General features: G+C 34.6%; 1 protein-coding gene across 1 annotated transcript in view; it reads left to right on the forward strand.

The window, feature by feature from the left end:
- SMCHD1 (structural maintenance of chromosomes flexible hinge domain containing 1) overlaps window positions 1-23,875 on the forward strand; it is a 129,025-nt gene that overhangs the window by 53,903 nt on the left and 51,247 nt on the right. The window contains exons 20-29 of the mRNA XM_058556873.1: window positions 1,469-1,613; window positions 5,129-5,225; window positions 6,598-6,670; window positions 8,855-8,994; window positions 9,639-9,773; window positions 12,298-12,525; window positions 15,759-15,907; window positions 16,821-16,909; window positions 17,487-17,605; window positions 21,051-21,218. Of these exons, the coding sequence (XP_058412856.1) occupies window positions 1,469-1,613; window positions 5,129-5,225; window positions 6,598-6,670; window positions 8,855-8,994; window positions 9,639-9,773; window positions 12,298-12,525; window positions 15,759-15,907; window positions 16,821-16,909; window positions 17,487-17,605; window positions 21,051-21,218 (1,343 nt within the window). The remainder of the gene's footprint in view (window positions 1-1,468; window positions 1,614-5,128; window positions 5,226-6,597; window positions 6,671-8,854; window positions 8,995-9,638; window positions 9,774-12,297; window positions 12,526-15,758; window positions 15,908-16,820; window positions 16,910-17,486; window positions 17,606-21,050; window positions 21,219-23,875) is intronic.

The following is a 23,875-nucleotide window of genomic DNA, read 5'->3' on the forward strand; positions in this document are numbered from 1 at the left end:
TCAGTTTCACTCCAACTTGATACAGCCATTCCTGAGATCTTTGGGTGTCCTATAGTGTGAATTAGATTGGTTCTCTGCTTGCTTTGTTGTTGATTGAGGATTTGAGGTTCTTGGGTCTTTCTAAGTTAGTGACACTTGCCCGTATGTTCTCTGGCTTTTAAATTCTATTACTACTGTCTTTTTTTCTTATTCATTGTTTTTGTGGATTTAGGCCTCTGAAAAAAAAAAACAAAAAACTATAGTATTATTATTATGGCATTTTGGGAGAGAGCTGATCTAAGTGCCTGTGATCACCTTGCCTTTCATCAGAAGGTCCACCATGAAGATGGTTTCTTTTTGTGTATATAAATCTTCCACATTCTTTTAACAGCTGTAGAACACATTCCATAGTATGGACGTGCTGTAGTTTAAGCAGTTTTCTGTTGATGAACATTTCAGTTTCCAATTTTTTGGCTATTACAAACCATATTGATATATGGGGGAAAAAATTATGTTGCTTTGTGTACATGTGCTAGAATTTCTCTGGGTGGATGGATACCAGGAAGTAGAATTGCCCAGCTGAAGTGTATGTGCTTTAACATTTTAAATATATTTACTGTCAAATTGTCCTACCAAAAAGTTATGCCATGTACCCTCACCAGCAAACTATGAGAGTTCCAGTTTCCCTTTGCTTATTCCTGGCTGACCTCTATGTTTATTTTAGCCTAGTTGGTGGTTAAGTTATTCCTTTAATTATTAGATTGTGCACCTCTTCTGGCCTTTATTGGACATTTTATGTCATCTGTGAAAGCCCGCTTATTTGCTGTGCCCATTTTGATAGTTTGAAGCTTTGGTTCTCAAGTTAGAGCTTGTATCTGAATCACCTGGAGGGCTTATTAAAACAGGGAGTTCTGGGCCTTACTGCCAGAATATCTGACTCAGTAGGTTTGAGGGGAGCCCTAGAATCTGCATTTCTAATAATTTCCCAGGGATGGCTGAAACTATTAGACTAGAGACCATACTTTGAGAATAGCTAGTTTGTAGGAGGTTTTATGTATTCTGGATTTTAATCCTTGATTGCATATGTTGCAAATATTTTCTCATATAGAGCCTCTCTTTTAACTTTGTTTATTGTATCTAATAAGATATTTTAAACTTCATCAGATATATTCTTTTATTCCTATCAATTACTGTGTTTTGCCTTAGCTTTTCCTGTGATAAGGTTCTAAACATATTTTTTAATTCTCATAATCTCTACTTCTAGAATTTTACTTTTATGTATAGTATGAGATAAAGATCTAACTTTATTATTTTCCCAAGTGGATTGTAGATATAATTAATGTAATTTTTGCACAGATTTAAAATGCTATCTTTATCATAGTCTAATTTCCCATGTATAAATAGATCTATTTCTGACCTACAGTTAATTTTCTGACCAGTGAATTTGCGTTTCATTTCTACCTGTTCTTTTGTTTGTTTGTTTTTAAAGAGGGTAAGCCAGAGAAATTTTCATTTGGTCTTCTGGATCCTCCTTTTCGTGTTGGAGTCCCATTCAATATCCCTTTGGAGTTTCAAGATGAATTTGGTCATACTAGTCAATTAATAAATGATATTCAGCCAGTTCTTGAAACAAGGTAATTTGAAGGATCAACTTGTATTTGGCTTTTCATATTTGCTAAGTATTCACTCTTCTGTTAGCCGAAGTTATTTGTATGTGGTTAACTTCAGTATTATCATTTAAGATGTTTAGTGGATTTTATGATACCTGGGGGATTTATTAAGCCTGAAGCTAACCTCTGTGCGTAGTGTCATATATAAATTGCTTCACTGAAGTTTTCTTAACTGAATTTAATTGCTTCACTGAAGTTTTCTTAACTGAATTTACTGTTAAAATTCTTAGGTGAGACTGATAACTCTTACTCCATTTCTCTTTGCAAGTATGTTATGATGTCTCCTGGTGATTCTGTTAGTAATACCATGTTTATTTTGCTGCTGTTTGCTTAGAAGTTATGGCCATTTAAACTTAGTGGTATTGCCTACTAGCAGACTTTTTAACCCGCTAATGCAATTTATTTTGGTTTGTTTTAAAAACCGTAGCAATAAAGTTTGTGCTTTCCATGGAAATTAGAGTCCTTCCTTAGAATTTACCTTTACTTCATAGCCCTTTAGAGTGATGTAATTGGTTTATATTAAGAAATAGCTGTTAGAAACTTAATAGTGTGTCCAGTGATGTAATTGAGGATGTTCATTATTTTCTGTTGCCTCTTTTTGAGGTGCCTAGGGAGAAATTCTTGATCATTCTAAAAAGCAAGAATGTTAAGTATTTCTTTTTTGCGTTGGCTGTGAAATTTGTCTTTTTGGGCCCACTTTTTATGTATGCTTTCTTTTGTTGTCTGTATGTGTCTTTTTCCCCTTATGGTCTAATTGTTTACTCTTTCAATCATTTGAGCATGTACTATATTCTAGGCATTTGCTAGCTGGAGATAAAGAAGTGAATAAGGACATAGTATTTGCCTTCTGGAAGCTCACAGACTAGTGAGGTGTAGATAGTTTAGTATTTAGATTTATACTGTGGTCAAGTTCCTGAAAAGCAATACATAGTTATAAAAAAAATATTCGAAATGAATTTTTCAATTTTATGTTCCCTGAAGTTGCAAGGAGTGATTCTTATCTTCTGACTTACTGCATTCATTGGAAGACTAAATGGTAATGGAAGAGTTGAATACTTAAAAATAAAACACTAAAAGTATCCTGTCTAGTCCCAAATGGAAAATATTAGTGCTTTAGTCAACACTTAATTATCACTTATAACTTCCATCTTATCCTTGATTATAGAGTAGTCTTACATATGAAGTCTGTCACATATACGTATTGATATTTAAGATGTTGGAGTTTAAAAAAAATCTTGGCAGCATGGCCATGTGAATTTATCATCAATAAAGTAAGACCATTATCTGAGTGGATTTCTTTGTTCTTATCGTGTTTTTTTGCTGTTATCTAGATTTATAAAAGTTATTCACATATATCGCCTAAAAGAAGCAAATCCTTTGATAAGGCTTGTTATAAAAATGAACACTTCCTTCTCCCTGTGCCCACCCATAATCCACTTCTGGGAGAACCACTGTCAACTTTTTTACTTGAATCTTGTGGTAACTACTGCCATATTTCTCAGTGACTTTTATGTTGCTACTTCTTGATACTTCACTTTTAGGCATTAGCTCTTGACTTATGGCTATGGAAGATGAGGACATACTCTCTTGTTGCCATTTCTATTACAAATAAGCCTCCTTCCTGCTTCCTCATTCTTCAGTAAAGTTATATTCTGGCTTGATCAGCATTTGGTTTTATTTTATTATAAGTATGTAAATGCTAGTCACGTTCTTTTCTTCCTTCCTTCCTTCCTCCCTGCCTCCCTCCCTTCCTTCCTCCCTCCCTCCCTCCCTCCCTCCATCCCCTCCCCTCCCCTCCCTTCCCCTCCCTTCCCTTTTTGCTGAGGAAGATTGGCCCTGAGCTAACGTCTGTGCCCATCTTCCTCTGTTTTGTATGTGGGGTGCCACCACAGCGTGGCTTGATGAGCATTGTGTAGGTCTGCACCCAGGATCTGAACTGTGAACCCTATGCTGCAGAAGCAGAGCACATGAACTTAACCGCTATGCCACTGTGTTGACCTCTGCTAGTCACTTTCTTTATTGCACAACTTTGTTGTTACTATGCTTTTTTTCTTTGCTAAGTTTGTTACAAGATAAACCCTAAACTCTTCGCCAATTGCCTGGTCTCTTCTCAAGATGTTTAAGTACATGGATAATATATCAGTTTCATATTCTTGGAGACATCTCTCTTGGAACTTGTGATGTGTTCCAATTCCTGAGTGGTACCTGGAAATTTTGTGGTGTAGATTGGTTTGCAGCTTTTTCCATTGCTGTTTTAGAGTTCAGTTTTCTTGGGACTACTAGGTCATTTGCCACCTGTCTATCCTGTTTTCTAGCAGACCAGTTTTCTTGTCCTTGTCTCTTCTTCTCTTTTTTATCTTTCCCTTTAATAGTAAATAAATCTCTTTGTTTTCATATTCCTGAGGTTTAAAGAGATAGTGAAAGTAGATGTGTGCCTTTAATGTGCCATCTTTCCCAGGGAGTCTATTTTATCTTATATGCCACTTTACATCTTTTTTCAAAAAAAAGCATGTTGTTTAATTTTTACAATTCAGATAATACCGGTAAAATATTTAAATTCAGTTTTTCAGAAAAAATAGGCTTTTTCTTTATCATGGTGTGTTTTCTTTGGTTTTTTCTCACCTTACTCCTTGACAGGGTAAAGTGTTTACACTGTAAGGATCTGCACGTGTTCAGAGGTGATTTAGGAATCAAACTGCTCGTGGTAGTAGATTAGGGGATCTTAGTATATATTCTTTTTTAAATATATATTCTTTTTTTTTTTAATTTTATTTATTTTTTTCCCCAAAGCCCCAGTAGATAGTTGTATGTCATAGTTGCACATCCTTCTAGTTGCTGTATGTGGGACGTGGCCTCAGCATGGCCGGAGAAGCGGTGCGTCGGTGTGCACCCGGGAACTGAACCCGGGCCGCCAGCAGCGGAGTGTGTGCACTTAACTGCTAAGCCACGGGGCCGGCCCTCAGTATATATTCTAACAAGGTTATAGCATCACAAGGCTGTACTTGATTATTTGGACTTTATCTAAAATTGCCATTTAGTTTAATAGGTGCCAGAATTCTCTAAAATTCTGCTGGCTGAAAGATTTAAAAGAATCTGTGGCAAAGTCTGAAGAAATCCTTAAAACTGGCCTATTTGGGTATTTCCTTTTCTTAGGCTTATATACATGGTCTAGCGTTTGATTATTTCCTACCTTTTGTCTTTACTAATTCAATATATGAAGTTTTACATTTTACGGTGTGTCTTGTTTATCATTTGCAGTATTTGGCCCACTGGTATCATTTATTAATACCTGTTGGATCATTTTTCTTTGTAAAAGAAATCCATGGAAATTTGCTTCTGTTCAATTATTTCTTCCTATTTTTAAAAATTTTATTTAAAAAATGAATTACACATGTAAATGGCATATAAGAAAACAAAACACATTTGCAGCTTATTTTAAGTAATGGAGGGAAAGTTAAAAAATAATTTATTTTTTCCAGTGGTTTATTTTTACAATATGAAGAAATAACCAAGGGACCAAATTGTGTAATTCGAGGTGTTACAGCTAAGGGCCCTATCAACTCTTGTCAAGGCAAGGTAAGCACTGTACATAAATGTTATAAGACATGTTTATTTCTTATATGGTAAAAATGAAATTGGAAATTTTAAATTGAATACTTATTTTTTTTAACATGATGACAGTAATATTAGGTACTTAGGAATTAATCAGGATCGTGTCACCTGACTTATCATTGATATATCTGAGAAAAATCAGCATGTTTGCTACTGTTTGTTAAACATTTATTAGTTAAATATTTTTCAACTGTCTTCATCATCTTCAATCCAGTCTTTTCATATTCAAAGCCATTTTTTCAACGTAGTTATCCAGGACCATGTTGTTTCTTTTTTCTCTCTCTCCAACTTTTTCCATCCATTTTTGAATATTTTTCTTAGAACAGAAACAAAAATATGAGCAACTTAGGTCACTTGAATAAACATATTGGGTTTGGTATTTGGATAAAGGAAGGTGTTTTGGGAGGGATAAGGTTGGGGAAGGTGAAGACATAAACTCCAATAAGGTAATTTTTCAATTAGGTATATAAAGCAGCTGATAGATTTATATATAACACTATGGCTAATAACTTAATTTTACCTTTTTTTTTTTACCATATCATTACCTTCATTATATATTTAAAATTTTTTCCTGTCAAAATGATGTTTAACATAGAGCATGTGAATTTAATTAATTAATACTGCATTGTATAATCAAATCAAATTAAAGATCAAGTTCTGTATATCTTTCTGAATTCAGATTTTCCTGGACAAAGAACTTGAATTCATGGAAAATTTGTCTTTCGTAAGATAAAACTCACTAAAAAGATTTCTAGATTTTTAAAACCTTTTTTATTTTGAAATAACTTTATATTTACAGAAGAGCTGGGAAGATAGTATAGAGTTCACATATACTCTTCACCCACCTTCTTCTATTAATATCTTATATATTATACCATCATATATTTATCCAATCTAAGAAATTGACATTGATACAATACTATTAAAAAGACTATAGTCTTTATTCACATTTCCCCTGTTTTTCCACTAATGTTCTTTTTCTATTCTACTATCTAATCCAGAACACTACGTTGCATTTGGAGATTTCTAGATTTTTGGTTTTTTCCACTTCACTATTTTCCCACACTTTTTATAATGCCGTTCCTGATTCTAATCATTATTCAGAGATTATGCCTTTTAAATTTGAAGAGACTTTTATCTATAAAGAAGCAGTATGTCAGTTTTTTCAACCCGTATCTTTTAAATACATGTATCTAGAATTTTAGTCAATATAAAATTGCTGAGTGGATTTCTCTAATGGTATGAAAATGAAAAGCAAAATATAATCAGCATTGAGGTGATAAACAACATAAGTATTTATTGAAGACTTGCATTTAATTAAAAATTTTTTTAACAGAATTTTAATCTGAAGGTTATTCTGCCGGGTTTAAAAGAAGACTCACAGATTTTGAAAATTAGATTACTACCAGGTAATATGATGTTAAGAAATGTTCCTCATATTTACCTTTTAAATAATATTCTTATGATAAAGTATAATGATACTTATAAAGGTGAAGTGTTTTTTTGGTTTGTTTATAGCATAAGTCTTGAAGATACATTCGAATGTCAAACATAGCACTGACAGAAATGACCAATTAAAAAACAAAAAAACATTGTGGAAGACTTGAGTGAAGTTCTAATAATAACCTTGGGAGAGAAATTTGAATATTAAAAATATATTGGGGAACGCTATTCTTAGGGATATACTTGTAGGCTTATATTAGAACTTGGATCAGTTCTTTACCTTTTCTGGTTTAACTGTAACTGTTTCATATTTTGAAAAGAAAAATTTCTTATGTGTTTATGTTGTTAATTTGATAATGACATCAATTTGAAAATGAAGTTACATTAAAGTTACACAGGGTATGTACACCTGAAATTTATATAATCTTATAAACCAATGTTACTGCAATAAAAAAATTAAAAAAAAAAAAGTCACACAGGGTAGAAAATGCTGGCTAATATGAGAGGCAGTCTGTTTTGGAGATCAAAGAGTATATTCTGGAATCAGCCCGTCTTGATTTGAATCTAAGCTCTGACACTTATGAGCTAGGTAAACTTGTTCTGTGCCTCAAGTTTCCTCATGTATAAAATGAGATAATATTTACCTTCACAGAGTCATTGTGGTGATTAAATCAATTAATGTAGGCAGCCCTCTCTTTGCACGGTTCTGTGGTAACTGAAGGGAGGACACAGTTCCAATGTACATGAGTTCTCCTTAACACGGTACTGTGCAAAGTGAGAACTGCGAGTGCTTGTAAAACACCTAGAACAGTGCTTGGTATGTACGTTTTAGCTGTGACATTAACAATACCATGATCGTATCTTTGTCTGTGTATGACCTTTTGTACTGGTTTTAAGTGAAAAGAAACATTAGCTTCTTTGCTTTCACAAATTCAAGGAGTTTGAGGTTTCCCTCAAGCTTGAATTGATCAAGATATAAAAATTGGCACATTGGTAGAAGTATAAGAAAAAAATTGTTACATATTAGTAAACAATTATAATGCTTTTATTTTAGAGGTTAGCTAAAATTATGGATTTGGGTAGTGAAATTCTTAGTAACCAGATAGTTCTGACTTTTTCCTTTGAATTTGAAAGTGAAAGTATAAAGTAGGAAGTGGCGCAGTACAGTGATAATGGTCAAGAGGTTTCAAATTATAAGCCGGGACTTAAAGCTGAGTCTGCCACTCACTAGCCACGTGACCTAGACCAGATACCTAATCTCTGGATCCCAGTTTCCTCCTCGATGAAATGGGGACAATAATAGTACTTTCTTTGTTAAGAGCATTGTGAGGATTATATGAGAATAGTGCTTACTTAAAACCTGAGGCATTGCCCTGCATGTAGTAAAAAAACATTAATTAATAATATTATAAAGTAAAATAAGTGTTTCCAGTAACGGCTTTTTGTAAATTTATGTTACCAGCATTTAGCATAAATTGAATATTTAAAAATTCATATAAATAAATCAATAAAATATTTTTAACATAATCAAGCAATAAAATATTTAAAACCTTTTAAAAGACCAATATTTATAGACCACATGAAGTCATCTTGCTGTAGAAGTGTGAACTCTCTTTTGTTAATCTTAGAGGAAACTTGTTTAACTTGCTTATGACATCCAAGTAGTGGGCAACTAACAGATAAACTATCTGGCTATGTCCTTACATGAACTAATCCTTTGAACATTATTATATAAAACAGGTGTGTAGTTATATGAGCGTGAGAAATCAGTCATTGTGTAAAGTTAAAAGTTAGTAAATAAAGAAGTAGTTTAATAAAATTTTACATTTTAATCTTGAATACTTTTTGCCAGGACCTTTTAAAGATTTCGCATATTTAGGTGATTTCTAGCATGAGTTATCACTATGTCATAACTTGTTACATAAAACTAAGTCTAGACATCAGACATTTTTGTATAATTGAGACAACCCTGGTCATGTATAGAATCTATGCATTTTAGGCATAGAAATGATAAAACACGGATATTGCTTATTTTTTTTGACATTTATAAAATATTGAAACTTGAAATGTTAAAAGTTGTTTCTTTTGTTATTTCAATATTTCAGTCTTAGAAACTTGAATCATTATTTCATTATGTAATTTCCTGGTAGGTCCCCCTCGTCGATTGAAAGTGAAACCTGATTCTGAAATTTTAGTTATAGAAAATGGAACAGCTTTCCCATTTCAGGTAGAAGTTTTGGATGAATCAGACAATATAACAGCACAGCCAAAATTGATTGTTCATTGTAAGGTAAGCTATTGTAAAATAAGAATATGTAGGTTTTATTTTGAGTCCCATTGTGGTAAATGGAAGTGATTGTATCTTTTAGTTACTTTATAGTAAGCTCTATATAGTATCTAGAACTTTTAATGATTATTCCATGGAGAAATTTGTGGGCTATCTCGTTGCCAATAGTTTTCAGTATCCTGAAGCCAATAAAGATGCCAGCTACACTGTTTCATAAAGAAATTTATGGACTAAAGATTCCTCCCCTCTCCTTCCTTGGTCCATCCCCCTCATTTCAGATGAAGTATTTAATTTGTGAATAGAATGGTAGAAATGTCCTTCAGGATTGGGGATGGATGGATAAATGAAGATGAGTAAAAGACACAAGAAGGAAAGGAAAACCCAAATAGGTAAAGTAAAAAAACAAAGACTAGTGGTTGAGGAAGTTGGATTTTCTTCCAAAACAGATAAAATTTTACTTGGAATTGTAGAAAGTTAGTGTTTTCATTCAGATATTCTCTAGAATGTCAGTGAATTCTTTTTAGAATTTTTTAATTTATAGCAAGAAATAGTAGCTGTAGTGAAGTGTTTGAAAATTTAAATAACAATTATTGAACAATCAGTTACGTTTGATTGGCAACTTAAATTATTTTGTATGCTTCTAATAGTTTTCAGGTGCTCCAAACCTTCCAATCTACGTTGTGGATTGCAGTAGTTCTGGAACCAGTATTTTATCAGGATCTGCAATTCAAGTTCAGAATATTAAAAAAGACCAGACGCTTAAAGCTAAAATTGAAATACCTGTAAGTTGTTATTGTTATTCATTGGTATTATATCGTCTTCATACAAATATTCTTTAACAGCTTTATAATATTTTATGTAAAGTTGTTTGATTTTTAAAAATGAGATATTTGTGGCTATTTTAGCCAAAGAGAAGAAAAGGCGGGCCGGCCCCATGGCTTAGCGGTTAAGTGCGCGCGCTCCGCTACTGGCAGCCCGGGTTCGGATCCCGGGCGCGCACTGACGCACCGCTTCTCCGGCTGTGATGAGGCCGCGTCCCACATACAGCAACTAGCAGGATGTGCAACTATGACATACAACTATCTACTGGGGCTTTGGCAGGGGGACAAAAAAGGAGGAGGATTGGCAATAGATGTTATCTCAGAGCCGGTCTTCCTCAGCAAAAAGAGGAGGATTAGCACGGATGTTAGCTGAAGGCTGATGTTCCTCACAAAAAAAAAAAAAAAGAAGAAGAAAAAGCAACATCAAATAGTATACTGAATAATTTGTCATTTTGTATCGAATATTAGTAATTTTCTTGATCAAACCTTTGACAGTATCTATAGCTATTATTGATTTACATATTCCTAAAATTAATTTTTTCCTTATATTACAATGTGACATTTATGTGTCCATTTTATTTACTTATTTTTTCATAGTTTACACTTTTTCCTTAGAAAGTTTGGTATATATCCCCACTTAAACCACCACTGAAGGACATTTAAACATTTAATTTGTATGTATAATTTAAAAAATAAATACATGATTTTTAATTAGTATTTTTATATAAGGAGATTTCTGTGTTAAGGTGCCAGTAAGATACTTGTTGGATATACATCATGGCTGAAGGTAAAGCCAGCCTGGAGGAGGGCAAACAGTTGATATAAGTAATTGATCTCCTAAAATTGCTGAGTGAGATCACAAATACTTAAGTAAGATACTTAAATGTGATTGCGTCATGATTGATATGGTAGATGATGAATAACCTAATCAGTTGATTAACTGATGCTTTCCTACTAATTATACATCAGTTAACATGTCTTGAGCCTCAAAACAGTAAAAGACAGCTTTTGTTTTTTTAATTACAATGAGATGACAACTTTATTCCACTTCTTTTCTTTTCCTTTTTTTCATAATTTTATTTATTTTTTTTTTCCCCCAAAGCCCCAGTAGATAGTTGTATGTCATAGCTGCACATCCTTCTAGTTGCCATATGTGGGACGCGGCCTCAGCATAGCTGGACAAGAGGTGTGCCAGTGCGTGCCTGGGATCCAAACCCAGGCCGCCAGCAGCGGAGCGCGCGCACTCAACCGCCAAGCCATGGGGCCGGCCCTCCACTTCTTTTCTTTTCAAGCTGGTTGTATTTGATAATCTTCAAATATTTGTTATGCATTTTTTTTTTTCAGTAATGTGGGCAACATGTTTTTTGAGCATGCTATCTTGCAAAAGATCAGGAAGATTCAGGAAGAAAAGACTTGGAGTTAGGGAGGAATCTGGGCTTGGAGGCAAGTGTAGCAAACATTAGGAATTATGTAAATATTACAGGCAGAAGACCAAGAATCCAGGTCAGTTAAGACAAAGACCAAGGTATATCCTGTAATACGCAATTAGAAAATGTTATCCAAAGGCAGTGACTCTTGAGTTTGAGTCAGGGAAATAAGATATGCTTATGATAGAGGATGGGTAATTTGTCTGATATTCTGTGAGGTAAGAATTTTGAATATGTCATTATTCATGTGGATGGGCTTCAGTAGGAATGACTACAACTGAATGAGGAAGGAGACATCAGCTAAGTAAGATTGTAGAGATGTTTTAGCCTTAGGCTTATTTTGAAATTGTGTATGTTGTGGAATGCACTATACCTAGATTATGAAGTAATGATGTAATGTTTTAATTTTGTGTGCCTAAAATCAACTTATGTAGCATAGTCCACCTCATCTTTACTGATCTGTAGAACACTGATGTGCCCATAATAAATTATAAATATGCCAGCTCAGCCTTCAGGGCATTTGGAGTCTTTTTATCCCGCTATAAGCAACCTTGTCCACTTACCCCAATATATAGCGAGTTAAATAATCACTAGAAACTTCAGTGTGACCTAATACCATTGAATACTGTATTTTGTGACAACTAATTATCTCTGATTTTATGGAAAGTTCTTAATTTCTTGCATCTTTATTCTTATTAATAGATGCTAGTTACCAGATCCGTGTCATGTGATTAAAATTTTACAAGTTTGTGACACTTTAAGTAAACTTACAAATAAGGGGAAGGGAATCCTTTTAAGTACAAATAATGCTAGTTTTCCATTTTAAGAATGTGGCCACTGTCATTATTTATAACTTGATGGTATAAAATACGGAATTATTAATAGTCTATTGTTCTCTTAATGACAAAACCTATGAATGTTAACAATATATAAGATCTTCCATAATATTGGAAATAAATTATTAAGCAGTGTAGAAGATGATTCACCATTAAAGCCAAAAACTGTGTTTTCAGTACAGATGTCATTCAGTGTATGTTTGTGTTTTCCTGTCTTCCTAGAGTTGTAAAGATGTGGCACCTGTGGAGAAAACTATTAAGTTGCTTCCCAGTAGCCATGTTGCAAGATTACAGATATTCAGTGTGGAAGGACAAAAGGCAATCCAGATAAAACATCAAGATGAGGTTAATTGGATAGCAGGCGATATTATGCATAACCTTATTTTTCAAATGTACGATGAAGGAGAAAGAGAAATCCATATAACATCAGCTTTAGCAGAGAAAATTAAAGTAAGTATCTCAAACAGATTGGTGATTTGCAAGAATTTTGTTCATTTTATGCTTGGAAGACTCTGAACAAGAAGTTTTATAGGATAGCCTCTAAGAAGAAGCTTATCACAAAAATAATACTATTTTTAAAATTCCAGTCTAAATAAGATTTTTTTTATGCACTAGATTGAAATGTGAATGATTCATGTGTGACAAATTTGTACTTAGAAAAATGATTTTGAAACTTAAACAAAATTCTGATCTTTTGCATTTTGTTTAGTTGTGCATTTCCTGACCAACTGTATTTCTGCAGTCACAATCAAGATCACCACTTTACCAAAGCAGTGTATTTGTAGCTATTCTGAAGGCACTAAATAAAAGGTCTCTTAAAGGCAAATGATGAAACAGTGTTGTTAACCACAGAGCCCTGATTTGGCCATTTGAAGTTGGTATACCACTCTCTAAAAGCATGATCCTTAGAAGACAGCTTTGTCAGTTCTCAGTAGCTTCAGGTGGCCCTCATCAATCTGTTGTCATCTAAATGTATCATTTGTAGCTTGGTAGGGTGAATCTATACGTTGAAACTTAATATCTCACTTAACAGATAACCAAATCAAAGTGGTTAGATTCTTATTACATAAAGTAGACAGCTGTAGCACTTGGCTTATTGAAAGAATAGTGGACAGTCTATGCTTGTTCCTTTCAAAGTACAGTTAGTTCACTGTACTATGTAATATGGTGCAGTAAAAATCACAAAGCTTAAGACTTGGAAGCAACCTAAGTGCCCATCAACAGATGAATGGATAAACAAAATGAGGGAGGTGTGTGTGCACGTGCGCACACACACACACACACACACACACACACACACACACTGGAATACTACTCAGCCATGAAAAAAGACAAAATTGTCCCATTTGAAACAACATGGATGGACCTTGAGGGTATTATGCTAAGCGAAATAAGTCAGACGGAGAAAGACAATCACCATATGACTTCACTCATATGTGGAAGAGAAACACACACATGGGTACAGAGAACAGATTGGTGATTACCAGAGGGGAAGGGGGCTGGGGAGGGCGAAAGAGGTGATGGGGCACATGTGTCTGCTGACGGATGTCAGCTAGACTTTTGTGGTGAACATAATGCAGTCTGTACAGAAGTTGACATATAATGATGGACACCTGAGATTTATATAATGTTATAATCCAATGTGACCTCAAATAAATAACTAAATAAAAAATTTTTAAAAATCACAAGGCTTATGGGGAAAATGGGAATTAGAGGCACAATACTCAAACTTCATCACTCACTCATTAAAAAAAGAAGATAGGAAACTAATTAAACACTACCAAAAACAGTAACAGTAACACATTAAATCATCAAGGAATCCATAAACATTATAATAATATGAGAGTTTACTTTGTGGAAGTGCGTGCGGGAAAGGTTGCAGCTGATGAGTTACTGTGAAGTGGTGGAAGCTCCACTAGATGTGGACACTTGTGGCTCAATACACAAAATTAGCTGAGGTGGCTGGTAGGTGTTTGAGGTGTGTCGTTTTGTGTATTTCTACGTGACTTGGTTCAGCTGGGTACAGTTTTCTGTGTTCAACTATTGTTTTCATGGATGAAATTGGGCGTAAGTGAAAGTAAAATTGGCTATACTCAAATCCCTAATACTTTGTATTAGAACAAATTTGCATTTTCAAACCAAACATAAGGGAAAGGAGGATTGAGAGAGAAATAATCCTGATTCTGCTTGGAAGGGAGAGGCAAGTCATTTTATCTGTATCAGCAGATTTGAAGGTGAGTGGTTCAAAAGTGGTGCCAGGAACCTGGCTTCTGAACTGGTTCCTTGCTGTCTCGTAATAATGTTTCCACATTCTAATTTCTTATCAAGGTTAAGAAGAAACATTGACTGCAGAGACTCTTTCTGTATATAACCTTCTTTTTGCCGTTCTCTAAGCTTGTGGCCTGCGTTTGACACATTTTGCCTCAAATCTAGTAGTTATGTATTTCTTGGGTTCCAAAGATTTTAAAACATGCACCTCTTTATTGACAGTAAAAGGTATTAAATACCACTGTTTTATTAAATGTATAATATTTTTTTATAGTGGTTTTTGTGGTCTTTAGAGATTTCTCCAGTATTGAGGAAAGTCAACCCGAACTGAACCAGGAAAGGACTGAAGGGATAGCACAGCTAGGGTGGGGGAAGAGGGCCTTTTGTGTAAATCCTGCTTGCTTTTTCCGTTATTTAAAAACAAACAAACAAACAAAAAAACGATAAAGAATAAAAGGTGATTTAAAAAGCTAAAAAGGTTACTAAGAAGGTTAGAACAACATAAACTAGGATCAAAATATTAAATATCAATGATTTAAGAATCACATCTATAGAAGGCTAAAGGGAAGTTGAGCTAAAAATTCTTAAATAGAAAGGATTGGAAGTTTGAAAGTAGGATAGCATAGGATAATCAACTTTAAAAAAATAGATAAGTAACAAATTAAAATATTGAATGCAAGAGATGTAAGGTTAAAATAGAGCTAAAAGCATCCAAGAGTGGATTAAGACCAAGGTGGCCAGCATGTTAATTACATCAGGGGATGTAACTTCTGTTTTCTTACCTTGTTGAATGAGTCCGCCCAGATCTCATTCAAAGCCTGTAATAAGATTCTTTTCGAAAAAACAATTGAAGGGGCTGGCCCCATGGTGTAGTGGTTAAGTTCCTACACTCTGCTTTAGCAGCCCCCAGTTCACAGGTTTGGATCCTGGGCACAGACCTACACACTGCGGTCAAGCCATACTGTGGCAGCGTCCCGTGTACAAAGTAGAGGAAGTCGGGCACAGGTGTTAGGTCAGGGCCAATTTTCATCACCAAAAAAACAAAAACAAAAAAAACCAATCGAATATTCCCTCTCAGAATTGATCACATGATTTGATAGATATGTTACATTGAAACTATAATGACCACAGTGATAATCTTGTGGCAGAACTCTAAAGAACTACTTAAGAATTTTTATTTTACTGCATTGAAAGATATGGCAACATTAACAACAAAGACAAAGAAGAAGATACTTTTTTATTATAGTAATATATGAACCACCATCATTTCTGGTCATAAAGGGACTTGCTTTTTCTTTGGAGGTGGGGACGATGGCTTGTAATTTAACTTTAAGAGCCTTCAGTAAGATAAGTAGCAGTAGACGGGCATTAGACTAAGCTTTATATTATTCTTAAATAAATAGTTTTTCTCCTAGGTTAATTGGACTCCTGAGATTAACAAGGAACACTTGCTACAGGGCCTGCTTCCTGATGTACAAGTACCAACATCTGTAAAAGATATGCGCTATTGCCAGGTTTCATACCAAGATGATCATGTGTCTTTGGAAAGTGCATTTACAGTAAGGTTTGTCGGCATAATATATTTTGAGGGTATTTCAAAATTCAGCATATGGCAACCAAAATACTTTTCTCCAAAACGCACCTGTAAAAGTTGTTTTTTAATGTAGAAAGTATCGCAGTTTCTGTGAAATATGGTAAGTTGTCTTTGGAAAGCTTCACTGGAGACGGTGATTAATTCTTAGTATCACTATAACCCTGTACTTAATTGGCCCTCTTTTCCTTAAAGGAAAGTCCTCCTAGTGCAAGTGATAGTGAAAATACCTGCAAAATGACAAAGATGTGAAAAATACAAAAGATACAGTGTGATCAGTCAATGTGTTGTTCAGAAGGAAAAATTCTTTCATTGATTAGTGATGATTTTCAAAACTGAGTACAACCAGACCTAATACATAGAACTGATAAAAAAGGGGAAGACTTAAGTAAATATATGAAAAAACCTGTTTTCTACCCTGGCCTGTCAATTCCTTGGGCACCTCTTTTCCGATAACCTCTTTCATTTTAATTCCTCTATCCATTTCCGTATTATTCCCAACACTTAGAATAGGTCCATGTTTGAGATAAAATTTTCTGACTACTGTCCAACCACAGCCAGATCTCGTGATGAGTTATTCTTACTGACCTATCAGTTTTCTTTCTCAGTGCTCTCATGTCGTAATTGCCTTTTAATCCAACGTAAATACTGATTTAACATTTCTGTAAATTTTTTTGGTCAGTATTTTCTACTTTCTTTGGAAGCTGTCTTTTCTCTGTTTCCTTTGGGGTTAATAGTGATGTTCTGTTAATAGAGGTATTTGGAGGAGTGTTATATACTATTTAAGTTTTAGAAAGTGAGTGTTATATATGTTACTCTACTATTTTAATTTTTTTCTACAATTAATGGTGTATCTAAAGCCTTTAAACTTGTTAACCAATTTCAGACCACTGCCTGATGAACCTAAACATCTAAAATGTGAGTTGAAAGGAGGAAAAACAGTACAGATGGGCCAAGAGCTTCAAGGAGAAATAGGTTAGTATGGCCTGCTTTTTTTCTTTAAAACACTTCTATAGTATGTAAGTTCATGTTTTGGCATACATAATCTGAAAGGAAATCTTTGGGTTTATATATGATTATTGATTTAAAATCCATTGCTGGAAAAGATTGAAGTATTTTCACTATCTTTGCCTGGGCTGACTTAACTGAAAAATCAGCTAGGCAGAAGTAGTTTGTTGGCTTTTGTTAGAAGTAATAATAGTTAATATTAAAAGTATAAAGTAAATATATCAGTGGATTCATATGTATCTTTTATTTTTCTTATATCTAGAATATTACATAGTGCTAAATTATTTCCTTTAAATTTTCATGTTAAAAAATCTAACGTCAGCATCGTATTAAATATATAAATGTAAATATACTTATGTAGATTCTTGATATTTTTGGTAGTGATTTTAAAAGAAGTGAGAATAATTATTTTTTACAAAAAAATACATGAGAACAAAGTTAGAGTGAGTTTCTAAGCATAATTTTAATTGTGTATTTAATAAAAGATATAAATATCTTTTATTAAAAGATAACACTTTAAAAAACTTCTCTGCCTTTTTTATAGTTATAATAGTTACAGATCAGTATGGAAATCAGATTCAAGCATTTTCACCAACTTCTTTATCTGCCTTGGGAATTGCTGGGATTGGACTTGATAGCTCACATTTGAAAACTACTTTTCAGGTATTGCTGCTTTTCATAGCAGTTGGCTTACACCATTGGTTTATGTATAAGAAAAATTTGGGGGGAAACTAAAATAATTAAAAGAAGTTTGATTTAGGTGTTTACAATGAAAAATCATAAAAGGCATTAAAAAACATTTTATAATGAAAAATTTTGAACATATGCAAAAAAATAGAATAAATAGTATAATTCACATGTTCCCATCACTCAGCTTCAACAGTCATCACTTCCCCCCTTAGCATATCATTTTGAAGCAAATTCCATACATCATGTCATTTCATCCATAAATATTTTGGTATTTATTTGAAGGTAGTTTTTCATGTAGCTATTTAAATAAAATTTCTTGGTGCTCACACCCCCTGCATTGCATAGGATGCTGGGGAGAAAACTAATTATGAAAGTTTACAACTATGCAGTTAGAGACTTGTTTGAAAAATAAGAACCCTAGTGGAATTATTTCAGTTTAAAACAAGCAAGCAGATGTGATGCATTCTGCTTGGAGAGATCAAAGATAGCTTGCAGGAAAAGGAGATGTTGGAGTTGGGCCTTCAAGGAACCTGGCAGGCCAGAGTAGGTGAGAGAGGAGGAATTCTAAGGCCCAAGTAAAGATGAATCCATTTAGAGCATTTAATGCTTTTTAAAACTCTTTTTTTCCTTTGGAGCCTCCGTTACACTTTTTACCTGACAGAAAAATCATAAGAATAGCCTTGGGGCCAGCCTCGTGGTGTAACAGTTAAGTTCACGCACTCCACTTTGGCCGCCTGGGGTTCGCAGGTTCGGATCCCAGGCACGGACCTACGCACTGCTCATCAAGCCGTGCTGTGACTGCATCCCATATACAAAATAGAGGAAGATGGGTACAGATGTTAGCTCAGGGCTAGTCTTCCTCAGCAAAAGGAGGAGGATTGGCAACAGATGTTAGCTCAGGGCTGATCTTCCTCACCAAAAAAAAAAAACAAAAAGAATAGCCTACTTGTTGCTCTTTCTAACTAGAGTTTCTATTTCCACTAGTCTGTTATGCTATTATTTTCTAGTTTTCAGAACACCACTTTCACTCTATCTTAGCACTGCTGAAAGAACTTTTAATAATCTTTTGTTTACTGTACAAAGATAAGGTTTGCTCTTTGACTTTCAGGTTCTTCCATTATCTAGCTTCACCCTATATGTAGGTGAAATCAGGAGATAACAGTGCTCCCACTGTTATGCATAAACAATCTCGGCTTCCTATCACTTTATGCACAGACTCCCATCCTCTCACTGATTGCTCCTAAATTGTAACCTGTCTTCCCACATCTTCCATTTTCCCCATCTATTAGATTCCTATCAGCATATTAAACATAATATAATATCTTTCGTCTTAAATAACAGTCTCCCCTTCCTCCCCCTCCCGAAAAAAACGCAAAACACCAACATTTCCCTTTGGCTCTAAATCCCTGTCCATCTACTGCCCTATTTCTCTCCTCCTTATGATTGTATAACTCCTTGGAAGAGTTGTATATACTCTCTGTTTTCACCTCCTTTTCTGTCATTCCCAGACAGGCCACTCTCATCATGTTTTTCTGCTCTGTTCCCCCTGACAAATCCAGCATCAATTTTCATTTCTCATCTTACGCCACCTGTCAGATCTATCAGCATTTTACGCTTTAAATTTAGACTCCACCTCCTTAGCATGGCCTGAAATACCCCGTAGTATTCTACCACAGCATAATCTCACACCTTTCTCCTCCCATAGCTCACTATTCTCCAGCCAAGTTGACTTTCTTTATGCTGTCATTTTATAACCGATGTATACTATCTTGACTCACTTTCAGACTAATAGCAGGAGTCGGCTACCCCCAGTCTGCAGAGAGAAATGGAGCCTTCTGGTTTTTATTTTTTTAACTGAAGTTTTTTTTTTTAAAGAAACACTGTTTTTATTTTTAAAAATAGTAGTTTTAATATGTCATTGTTTCTTAAAATCATTTTTGCATCTACATAAAATGTACTGCTATTCTGAAGTACATTCCTTTGATAATTTGAACATCAGATCTTAGTATCTTTCAAAATTTTGTGTTTAATTCTATTTGTACTCATCTACAATTTGTAAATGCATACACAAATTTCATTTTCAAATTCTGAAGTAAAGCCAGAATAACTTCCAACACAACTTAAAAAAAAGAAATCACCTCTTCAAAAGGGCTTTTGGTGTTTCATTATTAAATGTGGAATTCTACTAGACTTGACGTATTTTGAACTTTCAGTGTTGTACTAATTAATATTTAATTTGTGGGCGGGCCTGGTGGCGTAGCGGTTAAATGCTTGCACTCCGCTTTGGTGGCCTGGGGTTAGCGGGTTTGGATCCTGGGCGGGCACCAACGCACCACTTGTCAAGCCATGCTGTGGCGGCATCCCATATAAAGCAGAGGAAGATGGGCGTGGATGTTAGCCCAGGGCCAATCTTCCTCAGCAAAAAAGAGGAGGATTGGCATTGGATGTTAGCTCAGGGCTAATCTTCCTCACAAAAATATATATTATATTTAATTTGTTTTCCAAATATTGAAAAAATTCCCTTGTGCTCAGTGGGGTTTTGGGGAAGATTAATTTTGATTATTTTGCAATGTCTTTTTACAGAAAATGTTCTTGATAAACAGTTGTTTCAGAAAATAAAACATGAAATTTTAACTCTGATTTTTAATGTCTGTTGGAATCAATTTGTACTTAGTGGAAATTTAAGGTGATGAAATCATTAAGCGTCACTATTAAAATGCAGATATTACAATGCTTCTGCCAGTATGGAATCCGTTTATATCATTCAATCACATTGCAAAAATTGCAGGCTAGTTTAATTAATTCCCATTAATATGATGTGTTAGGCATCTAAGTACCAGAGATTGAGCAGTGACAAATTAAAGCCCCTGCCTTCTTGGAGATCACCTTGTAATGAGGAGAGCATGTTGTAGGTAAGAAATGAGTGATAAGAAGGAAAGTAAAGTGGGGTAAGGGAATAGAGTGCCATTATATAAGGTGGTTAGGCAAGACCCCCTCTGATTACAAGATATCCCATGTGCAAAAACCTCAAGAAAAGCCATGTAGATATCTGGTAAAGAATGCTGCAGACAGAGGGAAAGAGCAAGTGCAAAGGGTATTGGGCAAGCACATTGCCCAAGGCTATTTGGGGAACAGAAAGGAGACAGTGTAAGTGTAAATAAGAGAGAAACTAGAAAAAGATATGGTAAAAGGACATAGCCAGAATCTTTGAGATCTCTTCCTCACAAAAAAGAAATTCAGTTTCTTCTTTCAAGAAAATGAAATTCATGGTATATCAATATTGGCGTGTGTGCAAGTTATTTGCCATTGTTTTACCAGAAACACATCTGTATGCACATGGGTTAATGACAACATTTTCATTTTTCTGAAAACTAAACATTATCTCCCTGTCTTTTCTCAATGTACTTTTCCTCGCTAGGAAAATACACAAAGTATAAGTGTAAGAGGCATCAAATTTATTCCAGGTCCTCCTGGAAATAAGGATCTTTGTTTTACTTGGCGTGAGTTTTCTGACTTTATTCGAGTGCAGCTAATTTCTGGACCACCAGCCAAACTTCTCCTTATAGACTGGCCAGAATTAAAGGAGGTAAGTAACTTCCTGTCTTGATGGAAAGAATTTAATATCACATGGCTTACTGCTTTCAGAGTGTCAGTGGATCAGAAAAGATATATTTTGTTGTTGAAGTAACAACAAATAAAATAGTAGTAGTAACAATAACAAAAGGACAAAGTAATGTGGTTCTTAATATTTCATTATTTAATTCATCACTGTGTCCTCATTTGTTAAAAAATAGTGTAATAACTCAAATCTTAAAAACTTTATTACAGAAAATTTCAAATATGCCTAAAAGTAAAAACAGTATAATGACCTCTCAGTTTCAGTAGTTACTGATTTTTGCCGGTTTTATTGTTCTCTTTCACTGACTTAAAAATAAATTTTTGCTTGAGTTTTTAAAAACATAGCAGATATGAAATCATTATGCTTGTAAAAACTTCAGTTTACCTTCCTACACAGTAATTAAATCTTAAATACTGAATTTGCAACTCTCTGTCACATCTGTTACCTTTGTTGAGTTTTCACTAAATTTTTAGAATTCTAATTTTAAAATGTTCAGATTCTGGTACTCAGCTGTGGAGTAGCAGGACTTTACCTGTTGGTATGACAGCTTACATTTTTTCTAAAGGAAAATGAGCTCACATGACCATGGTAGTAGATGAAATTATACTTGTAAAGGAGCAGATCATCTAAGAAAAGTTTACATAACCTGTGTCCTAAGTTTGAGATTGCCCTTTTTGATTTGTGAGTTTAGAAAAACAGATAAACTAATATATGACAGTGTGCTTTAAAAACAATTTTTTTCTGTAATAGCGTATTGACTAAAGGAGTTTCACTGAAAAGCCAGTGCATTTATTTTTATCTGGGAGCACATATACTACATAAATTGATAGATTTTTTGTGCCTAATGATGTCAATGAAAGATTTGTTGGTTAACTATTTGTTGTTGTTAGTGCCATCAAGTTCTTTCTGACTCCTCGTGACCCTGTGTACAACAGAGTGGAACCCTGCCCAATCTTTTTGCACTGCCCTCTCACCTTCTGGCACTCTATTCTGATAGTGACTATATTATGGAATAATTTTGTACCTTTGAAGTGGTAGAAATTTTGACACGTGCATTTTTTTATATGGTTTTGTAGGGGGAATATCAAAAATAATGACAGCTGCTTGTCAGAAATTTATTGTAAGATTTATTTGCAGATACCATAGAAATCCAGAAGCTTTTCAAATAAAACTTAAAAGTAATTTCTCATTTTTTTAGAGATATATATAGATAAGGCTGAAAAAGTAACCATTGAATATCTGGTTTTCCCAGGATTTTCAAAATAATTCTTAACTTACTTTCCCCCCACAGTATCTTAAGTGGAAAAGTGGAAATGATTTAACACCTAAGCATGATAAATAGAAAAAATATGTAAATATACACATGCATTCTCTTATTTAATCTTCAACAACATTATGATGTATTGTTATCATTCTTATTCTATAAATGAAGAAACTGAAATCCCAAAATGTTGAATTACATGCCGATAATAAAAAGTGGCAGAGGGCAGATTTGTATTCCTGAACATTTGATTTTGGATATTTGCTTTTTCCCTGAAAACTTTATGACTAACAGCTTGGGCTACAAGTCATTTACTGAAGGATATCCTTTAAAAGTAGCTACTATTTAATGGATAGACAATTTTGTGATTAGGAATAAAGTACCATGCTGTGTTTACATTTGGAAACTCTCAGCACTTTTTTTATTCAAGCTTTTTATAAACTTTGACAGGTAGAATATAGTCAGCTGTATCCATGTAAACTTTGTGATAGTCAAGCATTTTAACTAAACCAGTCAACCGATTTCAAGGGTATCTTTTTTTTTAAATAAAGTCCTATTCATAACACATCATTAATTTTTTTCCCACTTTTAGCAACCTCCTAACATAATTTGTTAACCAACTACCTCAGATAAGGTGGGGAATGGAGGAAGCAGAGGGAACATTATTGATGGGAGATGATAAATCAGCTTTGCTTTTTTGCTAGTTAATTCTCTCTCATCTTTTTTGTGTGTGTGTGTGTGAGGGAGATCAGCCCTGAGCTAACATCCATGCTAATCCTCCTCTTTTTGCTGAGGAAGACCGGTTCTGAGATAACATCTATTGTCAATCCTCCTCCTTTTCTTTCCCCAAAGCCCCAGTAGATAGTTGTGTGTCATGGTTGCACATCCTTCTAGTTGCTGTATGTGGGACGCGGCCTCAGCACGGCAGGAGAGGCGGTGCGTCGGTGCACGCCCGGGATCCGAACCCGGGCCGCCAGTAGCGGAGCGAGCGCACTTTACCGCTAAGCCACAACGCCAGCCCCTCTTGTTTTTTTTTTTTAACTTTTAAAATTTGACACACAGAATTGGACCTTTATCAGGTTTCTTGCTTGACAGTGTGTTTCCTTTGATATATCTAGTATTAATAGGTCAGCAGGCAAATTCCCAGAATTACACAGGCTTTATGTAAAGTAGGGAAAAAGCAACAAGCATTTTAAGCTAACAGGGCAGTGTAGATTATCAGTGACTACTAGTCCTATTTAACCAAGGGCTAGAAAGCTGTGTGTTAGTGCTTCATGTAGACTGGCGGAGCATTATAAAGTGACAGAGGAGCTAAACTATAGATAGCCAGTGCTGAATCTGATAGGCTTCTGTTTCCGTTGAA

The sequence above is a fragment of the Diceros bicornis genome, chromosome 16 (assembly GCF_020826845.1).
Source record: "Diceros bicornis minor isolate mBicDic1 chromosome 16, mDicBic1.mat.cur, whole genome shotgun sequence".
NCBI lineage: Eukaryota > Metazoa > Chordata > Mammalia > Perissodactyla > Rhinocerotidae > Diceros > Diceros bicornis.